General features: G+C 51.9%; 1 protein-coding gene across 4 annotated transcripts in view; it reads left to right on the top strand.

The window, feature by feature from the left end:
• The first annotated feature begins 573 nt into the window (after nucleotides 1-573).
• The window catches only part of MLPH (melanophilin), a 30,752-nt gene continuing 20,476 nt past the window's right edge, over nucleotides 574-10,849 (top strand). For 3 of the 4 annotated variants that reach the window (XM_084892766.1, XM_084892763.1, XM_084892765.1), the window contains exons 1-2: nucleotides 574-697; nucleotides 5,585-5,718. In XM_084892766.1, the coding sequence (XP_084748892.1) occupies nucleotides 5,609-5,718 (110 nt within the window). In that variant the 5' untranslated portion in view covers nucleotides 574-697; nucleotides 5,585-5,608. Of the gene's footprint in view, nucleotides 698-5,014; nucleotides 5,076-5,584; nucleotides 5,719-10,849 lie in introns of those variants that run through there. The other variant, XM_084892764.1, reaches the window with a different exon arrangement.

Here is a 10,849-nt window from a genome sequence, read left to right as displayed (position 1 = left end):
CCTTTCCTGGTGGGCACCGACTGGGTCCCCGCCCCACGGAGGGGCTTCGGGCGCCATGCGCTCCTGGTCCAGGGGCGTCCTGAGGCCAGGCAGGATGGAAGGCGATGAGGGGCACGGGATCTGCGCACGGAAACCCTGGGCTCAAAATCCCACTTCCCAGCTAGTGTTCCCACTTAGTCCGCGTCTTCGTCTAAGGCCCTTTCCAAGCCTCGGTTTTCCCACCTGTAGAGCCGTAGTAAACAGCGTCCTCCCTGCGGCCCTGGGGCGGGAGTTAAACCGGGAGCCGCGCGCTCCGCGGAGCGTTCAGGCTCCCGGACGCCCTCGCACTGAGCGCAGGACCCGCGGCCGCATTGCCCGCAAAGTCACGCGACTGGCCAGCTGTGGGCTCAACCCCCTTCCTGCCGCCGCCTTTTGCCCCAAGCTGTCCTGGGGCGAGGAGCCAGAGGCCGCGCACGGGCGCCTCCTGCGCGGGCACAGGGGTTGCTCGGCCCTCCTCCCGGTCCTGCACCCCGAGGTGCCCGCGCTCCCGGAGCCGGGCGGGGCGCAGCCCACGTGACCCAGCGGGCAGCACCCGGACCTCCCGCTGCCCGCCAGGCCCAGGCAGTCTGAGCTCCTGCCTTGTGCGCTGCGCCCCGCTGCCCCAGTGCGCCCTAGAGGTTCGTCCAAAGCAGGGCCCGCGCGGCCAGGGAGAGAGGTGGTGAGTGCGGGGAGAAGAGGGGACGGTTGGGCACCAGTGACGCCCCCAGTGACCCCCTGGCCGTTCCAGGCTGGTGAGGAAATCCTGCTCACCCCTCAGAACCCCAAACCTCACCCGGATACTCTGATCAGCAGGTCACTTTGAGGAAAACTGTGCTTTTAACTAGAAACCCTATTGGGGGTGAGGGGGAGGGAGGGGGCGGACTGAGCTGGGGCTGGGACCTCAGAGGGCTCGCATTGGGCTGGACGCCCAGGGTCCAAGGCTGCTTGGGTAAATACTTCCTCCTGGGCTGCTGCCCTGCAGGTCAGGGCCCTGGGGGTGTCCTGGCAGGGGAGGAGGCGTCCTGACCTCCAGAAGCCCGGGGTTTATCCGACTCCTCTTGGGTTTGCTGCCAGGCTCCATCCCGGACCATGCACCCTGTTGTAGAGCTAGGGAGAGAGTCTGCATAAATCCCCAAAGATGTCATAGGCTCAGACCTTCACCAAATTTAAAAACCCACTTCATTTTCGGTTGGATTGGGGCTTTTAGATCTTTTCTGTTGTGTGTGTGTGTGTGTGTGTGTGTGTGTGTGTGTTGTTTGTTTGTTTGTTTGTTTTAATCTTATATACATATTTCTTTCTGAGAGGTTGGAGTGATAATGGGGGGAGCGGGGGGGGACCAGTAGCCCACTAGCCGCAAAAGCTGACCCTGCCGATGGAGGTGAAATCCAGGGAGAGAGCCAGAGCTGCAGACCATGGGAGCAGAGCCAGGACATTGGCCCGCAGGCGAGGACAGTGCCAGGCGCCCAGGGGAGCAGGCAGGGGTCTTACTGGTTAAGGCATTAGTGACTGAGAAGTTGCCAGCAGCCGAGTGGGGCTGGTGGGAGGCTTGGGGGTTAAAGTAGGCTGGTGGCAAAGGTGGATGACAAAGCAGTGGCTGCTCATGTGGTTGGGTCAGTCTTCTAGGTCTCACTGTCTCATTCTTTCAGAAGCTACTTCCTGAGGAAAAGCTCCCCTTCCTCCCCTCCTCTTACCCCCACCCCCACCCCCTTCTGTTCTAACATCCCGCATCATACAGGGCTGGAGTGGTCAGGGAGCCTGACCGTTGTCCATGGTGCAGATGGGAAAGCTGAGACCCAGGAACGTGTCCCAGGTCACAGGGCCGGCTGGTGCCTGACTGGGATGGGAAGCCAGCTCCTGACTCTCAGCCCCCCTCGCCCTGCACCCTCAGCCTGGGACCCACCCTTGCTGAGGACACTGGAGCTGAGGCCTTCACTACAAATGCAGGGCCTGTGTCCGTGTATAAATGAGGGACCTGGGGGAGGGGGGAGAGGGAGGGGGCAGGCTGCAGAGTGCCCACCCGTGTCAGTGTGGCAGGAGTGACCTCAGAGCCTCTCCTTGTACCCCAGGTGTGCCGGTGCAGGTGCACAGGGGAGGGGACTCCGTGGGAATGTGGTCCTTTTGCAGCTGATGAGTGCTGGGGCTTGGTTCCTACGGTTTCAATGGGCGGCTCTGGGAGCAGCATTTGGGAAACAGCCACAAAGGTGAACGCAGAGACCCCACAACTGGCACCAGTGCCTTCCTTCAGGAGTGTGCCTGCACCTTTATCAGCAGGAACAGCACCTCACACCTGGATTCTGAGTCAGCAGGCATTCCTGCCACTCAGCTGGGCATTTCGTGGGGACATTGACTGGCTCCCTGGTTTTGTTTGCTCAGGCGGTGACCGCTCATAATCACCATTGCGCCAAGGCTTAGGGAGCAGCCCGTCCGAGATGTGGTTGAGCTAAGTGTCATGAAGGAGGAACCCCCGCCCAGATTTCCCTTTAATTCAGCCAAAGTGTGAACTCAAATCGAACCTTGAACAATAAAGATGACACCCCATTGAGATTCTGTATTCTGGGTCCGGGATATTCGTTTTATAAAACCAGTTCCGCTGTGTCTTTCCAACGCTTTCCCCTCCATGTCAGCCCCTCTTCTCTCCATTGTAACTATCCAGTGATGGGGGAAGGCTAACAGCCTCAAAGATTAAAAGCGTGATTAGCTCTGAGCAGTGAAACAGGCGCAAACTGAAAGCATTTTCTTCAGGAACCTCATGACTGGGAGTTATCTCCACCGAAATGGGGCCGGGGACAGATAGAAGCTGTGGGTGGAGTCTGCCCTCCCTACGTGTGCGCCCTGGGGGTGTCTCCCGGGCCAGCGGCCAGAGCAGCCCTGCACCCTCCCTGGGCTGCCCTTGACTGTTGTGGGTCAGGGGTACCAGGTGGAGATGGGGCCTGGGTGAGCAAGGAAGCAGGGAGTGATGGGCTGAAAGGCTGTCCCCTCCCTGAGCCCACGCAGGTGCCGTGGCAAGGCTGTGTCTGGCACAGGGGCTGGCTCTTCCCCCTACTGCAAGTGTGCCCATCCATGTCCCAACCGGAGGCAAGCCAGAGGGGGTACCTACAATACATCCCCTAATGCCAGTGAATTGGGGGGGTGTATTTTAAATGCTGGCGTCAAACATATTCTTCATTCAACCTAAGATTATTTTCTAGCCGAAACCGTTTTCTAGCCAATACCAGTTTGGCTCAGTGGATTGAGGGGTCCCGGGTTCAATTCTGGTCAAGGGCACATAGGTTGGTTGTGGGCACATCCCCAGTAGGAGGCGTGCAGGAGGCAGCTGATCGATGTTTCTGACTATCTCTCTCCCCCTTCCTCTCTGTTAGAAATCAATAAAATATGTATTTTTTAAAAATATTATTTTCTAAACATAGGGTTTTGGTTTTTTTTAAGCTTTAAGCATTTGTTAATCCACTAAATGGGGAGATAGGGCCACAACATATAAAGAACATGTCGAGGACCATTAGCCCTCAACCCCGGCTATCCTAGGAGCAGCGCCCTCGAAGCATTGCCTCCGGGCCTCATGGCACAGCCTCCTCCGAGGCCGCGTCTGGGCTTGGAGTCCCTCTTCCTCCAGTCCTCTCCCTGCCCCTGCTGCTCACCCTATAGTTGGGCCAGAACCAAAAATAAGCACATGGGTAAAAAAATTTCGGGTAATGTCTAACCCATGAAGTCGCAACAGTGTGGTCTTGGTTTAGCTATGTGGGATGCATGTTTCAAAATGTATATCCCACATCACTGTTTTATTAAACAGAGTACGTGGACACGTGTCACTTTCTTTAAGAACTCAGGCTCATTGTTGGGGCCTCCAAGATGGCATTAGGCCGAAATGCCAGGGTTCCCTTGGACGTGGGTACCCTGTGTGCCTCCCTCTGCTGTGGCCGCCTGGTCCCATCGCAGCATGTTCCCGGCGGGCCTTGCTCTGGGCAGCCAGGAGCCAGCATGGGCCTTCACCCCGGGAGGGGAGTGTCACTGCTCAGCTGATGGTCATGCACTCTCAACTGCTCTGAAAATAGGATTTCAAAGAATGAGCTTCTTAGGATACGATTTTTTTTTTTCTTTAAATGTGGTAAAAAGAAATAGAACTGAATACATCCCAGTCATCCATCAAATAACTTTTTGTTCCAATTTCTTTTTTTTAATCCAGAAACTGTATACTCTGGGGAGCATCAAAAATCCATTTTGTTTTCATGTTTTCTGGCCCAGAATCTAAATTCAAGTCTAACGAGGCCAGTTTGGATGATCCTGGCACTCAGGGTCCCTCCCCATGGGTGTGCGCAGTCAGACTGCGCTTGAGGGGCTGGGCAGAAAATGGAAGCTGCTTTCCATCAAGGTTAAGGCACAAGCCAGGGGGCATTCTAGTTGACAGCATGCGATCTCCGTGGAAATTTTCATCTCAAAGGGTGCCCAAGTGCTGCTTGGAAAATGTTACTTTCCATAATTAACCTCATATGCAAAAATGGGAGTCTGTCCCCACAGTGAGCACATTCAGGGTCAGCAGCCTGAGGGTGACGCTCCCCGTGTTCAGCCGTCAGTGGAGTTTTCCCTTTGACGTGAGGAAAGCTGATGGTTGGCCCCTTCCCGGACATTCCCGGGAAGATGGATTTCAGGCCCCAGTGAAGTCATAGGTGGTTTACAAACTGTCAGTCTCCACAGCGGAACCTCATCCAACAAATCATGCCCCAGAGCAGGGCTGTTCCGGCTCCCAGGACCACTAAGCAGGACCCCGAGATCACACCTGGGGTCCCATCACAAAGCATGACCTAGAACAGGGGGAAGGAGGCATGATGGACACTTACGCCACAGTGAAAAGAGGATTAGGAACTCGGGTCTACAGGTATGAGGTCCAGGAGGCGGAAGTCGATCCCTTTTATTTTATTTTTTTTTATATATTTTATTGATTTTTTTTTTTTTTGCAGAGAGGAAAGGAGAGGGATAGAGAGTTAGAAACATGGACGAGAGAGAAACATCGTCGATCAGCTGCCTCCTGCACACCCCCTACTGGGAATGTGCCCGCAACCAAGGTACATGCCCTTGACCAGAATCAAACCTGGGACCTTTCTGTCCGCAGGCCAATGCTCTAGCCACTGATCCAAACCAATTTTGGCTCAATCCCTTTTAAAAGTAGGGTGTGGGAATTCTCTTTTTTTTTTTTTAATTTTTTTTAATATATTTTATTGATTTTTACAGAGAGGAAAGGAGAGAGACAGAGAGCTAGAAATGTCGATGAGAGAGAAACATCGACCAGCTGCCTCTTGCACAGCCCCTACTGGGGATGTGCCCACAACCAACGTACATGTCCCTGATCGGAATCGAACCCGGGACCTTTCAGTCCGCAGACCAACGCTCTACCACTGAGCCAAACCAGTTTCAGCAGGGTGTGGGAATTCTACACAGGGTCGTTTAGTTGCCTGTTTAGCCCAGATACCGACAGGCCGCCTGGGAGCCCAGACTCTGGGTGTTGCCTGGTGCTCAGAGAATCAGCCAGCATCGCGGGCTTCTGGGCTGACGCTGTGATCCTGTGGTTTCCCAGGTGTGAGCCTGACGAGGAGCCGAGATGGGGAAGAAGCTGGACCTCTCCAAGCTCACGGATGAAGAGGCCAAGCACGTCTGGGAAGTGGTGCAGCGGGACTTCGAGCTGAGGCGGAAAGAAGAGGAGAGACTGGAGTAAGTGCGTGGGGCTGAGCCCTAGAAGCCCAAGCCCGACACTCCCCGGGGCTCCCTGGGTGGGTGAGCGGCATCAGTTTCCTCGTAATTAAAACGAGGGCGCAACCTGACTTTTAAGTGGGCCTTAAGCAGTTTTATTTCAGCTTGAGCCAGCTCCCAGGGTAGTGTTGTCCCCAAACCGGGTGATGCTGGGACCACCACAGTGTAAGAATTAACAGTGACAAAGGGGTAATGACTGGGTCCATTCTGAAACACCCAAAAGTTGTGATCGAGGGGTTTGTGGTTGAGGAGTTTGCGGTCCAGGAGTTTGCAGTGGAGGCTGACTTCCCACCTTCCTTTTTGATAGCATGGGTGGCCCTCATCCAACTGAGTGAAAGCCCCCTGGCATTCTTAACTCCCCCCCCCCCCTTTGCATGTTCCTCCCAACACTTGGTTCCAACCAGCTCCTTGTTATCTTTTCTGGGTATTTTGGGAGGTTGGTAGCTTACTGAGAAGGAGACATTTGAGCAAAGACTCAAGGAGGTGAGAGAGTAGCCAAGAGAATGCCTAAAGGGGCTCCAGGCAGCGCAGGGAGAGGAGGTCGTGGTGGCATCACGTGGGCTCCGTGGATCTTTACCGGACCTGGGTCTTGCTCTCAGGCCTCTGCTGACCTGCCTTGGAGCAGAGGACTAGCGAGACCAGACCTCCGCTCTACAGGCTGTGTGTTACTGAGTCGAAGTCACTTGTATTTTGAAGGGAGAGCCAGCAAATTTGCCCTCAGATTGGATGCAGGGTGGAGAATATGGGAGAAGTCCAAGGTGACTCCAAGGTCATGGCCTGAGGAACTGAGAGGATGGAGTTGTCCCCTCCCCTGGGGAAGGCCCCTGTTAGACCAGGTCTGGGAGAAAGCAGGTAACAGAGCACAGTGATTAGTGGAGATTGTGAAACCAAAAAAGCAAACATGCTCATTCCTTGGAGATCACTTCCCTGTCCGGTGTCTATGGACACAGCATGTGGGCTCAAGGTCAGTTCACCAAGAGCAAACTTGCCAAAAGGTAACTTGCTAAGCAGATAACTTATGTATGCCAACTGAAAACAAAGACCAAAAGAAGTGTTTCTTTTCATATTTACAGAGTTAACAGAAATAAGTATTAGGTGGATTTCTCCCCAAATAGGAGCATCTGTCCCCTGGAAAGGACATTGGGCAGGTTTGGGGGAGACCCGGCACCTCCCTGCACTGTGAGATAAGTGGACCTCCCGGCACTGACAAATGAGCTTGCCCAGGTCCCTGACATAGAAGGCCATGGGGCTGTGAGACCCGTTTCACTAACCCCTGTATGACCAGACTGTCCCCAAGACACAAAGCCTTTGCCCCTGGGGCCAGGCCTCAGGCTCCCCAGGCTGTGCCAGAGACGTTCAAAGTCCCCCTGGGCACAGAGGCGGGAGGCCTTGGCCCTCTCCACCGTGAGCCCCCTAAGTGAATCCCTGTTTATTCCAGGGAACAGGGTTGCCAACAGCACTGACCTCGTTGTGCCTTTCCTCTGAGCTGCCAGGAAGGAATTTCCCTTGGGGTTTGGCTCCTGAGTGGCACGGCCCCTGGCAGGCAGCTTCAGGAAGTGCAGGAGAAGGAAGTGGAGGCCACCTCGCTTTTCCCTTAGCCCAGGCAGATAAAATCTCTCCCTGAAGTTGGCGTCTTCTACCAGGGACCTGGGAGTGGGGTGTTTACTGTACAGGGCGTGATGTTCTTCCTGGCTTCCCAGCAGGTTATAGTGCTGGGCACCAAACAATAAAAAATTCAAAGATGTACAAGATTTGGACATTACCAATGTTGGCATCAGAAGGATTTAGGATAGAATCCGGGCAGGGTGTTGCCATGGGGACGTGGGTCTTGCTGTGGATGAACTTTGAATCTTAGAATATGGTTGGCATTTGTGGGAGAGAACGGACATCCTGATGCCAAGTCTGTTGCCCGGTGCAGGGCTTGGGCTGTGAACCATGGGTGCGGCCACCTCCCTGTGTGAAGAGGGACTGTGACAACAGAGGCTTTGCTCAAAGGGGCTCCTCCATATTTGACGCTCCGGTGGCATTGGCTTCCCTGTCCTGCGGGTGTATGATGTGCTGGAAGGAAGCAGATAGGGGGGAAGGGCATGGAACAAATGAGGTGATTCCAGCCTCTGATGTAAGAAACCAGCTACTGAGAGCAGAAGGCCTTTTGGGAAAGCAACATTCTTGCTGCTTACGTTCTCTTTAAATCCTTCCTTCCCCCGTGGGATTTAGTTCTTGGGGAGAACATCAGCTAATCTTGGACAAAGAAACCTTGAGAAAGAACGAAGTGGGAGGAAGCACGCTCCCTGGTTTCAAAATGTACTACAAAGCTACAATAATCAAAACAGCATCATACTGGCATGAGAACGGGTGTACAAACCAATGGGATAGAATAAGGAGCCCAAAAATAAGTCGGCACTTACATAGTCAATAAATCTATGACAAAAGAGGAAAAACTGGACCAACCTCTTACACCACATACAAGAATAAACTCAAAATGAATTAAAGACTTAAATGTAAGACTTGAAGTCATAAAATTCCTAGAAAAAAAAAAACATAAGCAGTAAGTTCTTTGATATTGGTCTTAGTAATATCTTTTTGGATATAACTCCTCTGGCAAAGGAAACAAAAAAAATAATAAACAAATGGGACTACATCAAACTAAAAAGGTTTTTGTCCAGCAAAACAAAATATCAACAAAAAAAAAAAAAAAAAAAATCTAATAAATGGGAGAAGACATTTGCCAATAATACATCTGCTGAGGGGTTAATATTTAAAATATATAAAGAACTTGTACAACTTAACACCAAATTTAAAAAAAAAATCCAATAAAAAAAATGGACAGAGGACCTGAATAGACACTTCTCCAAAGAGGACATACAGATGGCCAATAAACATAAGAAAAGATGCTCAACATCACTAATCATCAGAGAAATGCAAATTAAAACCACAATCAGATATCTCCTCACACCTGTCAGAATGGCTATCATCAATAAATGAACAAATGACAAGTGTTGCTGAGGATGTGGAGAAAAGGGGACCTTCGTGCACTGTTGGTGGGAATGCAGACTGGTACAGCCACTGTGGAAAACTGCATGGAGATTCCTCAAAAAATTGAAAATAGAGTTGCCATTTAACCAAGTAATAATACTTCTGGGTATTTATTCAAAGAAAAAAAAACACTGATTTGAAAACATATATGCACCCCTATATGTTCATTGCAGCATTATTTACAATAGCCAAGATATGGAAGCAACCTAGATGCCCATCAATAGACAAATAGACAAAGATGAGCTACATACACACAATGGAATATTATTCAGCCATGAAAAAGAATGAAATCTTAACCACTTATGACCAAATGGATGGACCTAAAGGGTATTATGCTAAGTGAAATAAGTCAGAGAAAGACAAATATCAAATGATTTCACTTCTATGTGAATTTTTAAAAACAAATAAACAAAACAGACATCATGTTGATGGTTACCAAAGGAGAGGGTGGTGGGGGTGGATGAAAGAAAAAAAAAGTAATAAAATAAAATAGCCACCACACCTCACAACACCTCATTTACTGCTCAGACAACACCACAATGTGACTGCTGTGTTCTCCCCAGTCTCAGAGGAGGACACTGAGGACTAGGCGGTCCCGGCTCTAAAGAATACCCAGGGATTGCTCACAGTGGGGATATGGGTGGGGCCCTTTGTATTATTTATCTTATGAGTGTTCTGCAGTCATTTGTGTTAACTGAGTGTTAAAAAGGCTTTAAGTACAGATAGATAATCATGTTTCATGTTTAATGGCACATAAACACAAAGGAGCACCAAGGTAAACTTCTTGAGGGGAGCATCCAGTCAGCTGACCCACCTTCTTAACCCCCTCCATCCGGAAGACCTAGAGCTCCGTGGTAGCCCGCCAGCCTGGACCTGGGGCAGAAGCAGGCCTCCAGCTGGTGCGCTGGGGCCCACGTACTCACAGCTGACCTTCGCCCCGCCTTCTCTCTGCTCAGCTGAGGTCCTCTAGTCACTCTCCCTGTGCTGTCCAGGGGCTTCTAAGCTGTGTTTACAATTACTGGGTTTTCCTAAACCCAGAGAATGACACTGCAGAGAGGGAGCTGGGGACTCACGCCCCTGGGCAGGATGGCAGCTTACCTAAGCGACGCCTTGTTTCAGGGGCCGGCCCACAAGTCAAATATTAGGCCTGGGAGTCTGCCCCGAAAAGGCAAACAGCTGGTGGCAGGCATCTGTAACGTCTGTAAACAGGCCTGCGTTCCTGAGATAACCATGAAACATGGCAGACTGTGGCATACCTTAAAAACAAATAATAACAATGACAACAATAAAGAATTGGATGTTACCACTAGGCGGGCCACTTGGCACCAGACAGGACTCCAGGGCTGAACAGACAGGGACTGGAGCAGGGAGTGAGCAGGCAGCAGGGCCCGGAGTTTGGTGCATGATCCATCATTCAGGAAGTTCGGGGCTCTCAGTGCTTCGTTCGCCGCCACCACTGTTCCCTTCTTCATTTTTGTCGCTATCATCCAGTCTCTTCAGAGGACCTCAGAGAGCGCCAGCAAGTCCCATTTCCCACACTGATTCCCGGCGTCTGTGCGGGTGCCAGGGACCTAGAATCTCATCTCTGCTGCCCAGTATTGACTGCACCAGGTCTGCCTCCTTCAGTGGCGACCTCTGGCAGGCAGGTTTCGTGCGGTCGCCTTACTTTTAATAAATCCGTCTCTTCTCTGTGACTTGGTTCTCTGGGCTACAGCCCCCTCCTTGGGGTCAGACTTGACCCGTGAGAAGAACTCAGCCACCACAGCCAGCTCTGTAGACAGAGGAAGGGCCGGACAGAGGATACAGGAGCCCTGGCAGCTGGGAAGAAAGAGGACAGGACCTCCAAGAAGGATCACAGTCCTGCCCACAACCCCATCTCAGCCCAGGAACACCTAGGTCGGATCTCTGATCTCAGAATTGTAAGGTAATAAGCTGGTGTTGCTTTAAGCCACTACCTTTGTGGACATGTGTTGGAGCAGCCACTGTAACTGTGTGGCTGTGTCCAGGTGTGTGTGGCTCTGGCCACAAGAATCGGAAGGTCCAGCTCCTCTTGTGT

The sequence above is a fragment of the Pipistrellus hanaki genome, assembly GCF_964339955.1.
Source record: "Pipistrellus hanaki genome assembly, chromosome: 8".
NCBI classification, from domain to species: domain Eukaryota; kingdom Metazoa; phylum Chordata; class Mammalia; order Chiroptera; family Vespertilionidae; genus Pipistrellus; species Pipistrellus hanaki.
This window is presented reverse-complemented; position numbering and strand designations above follow the sequence as displayed.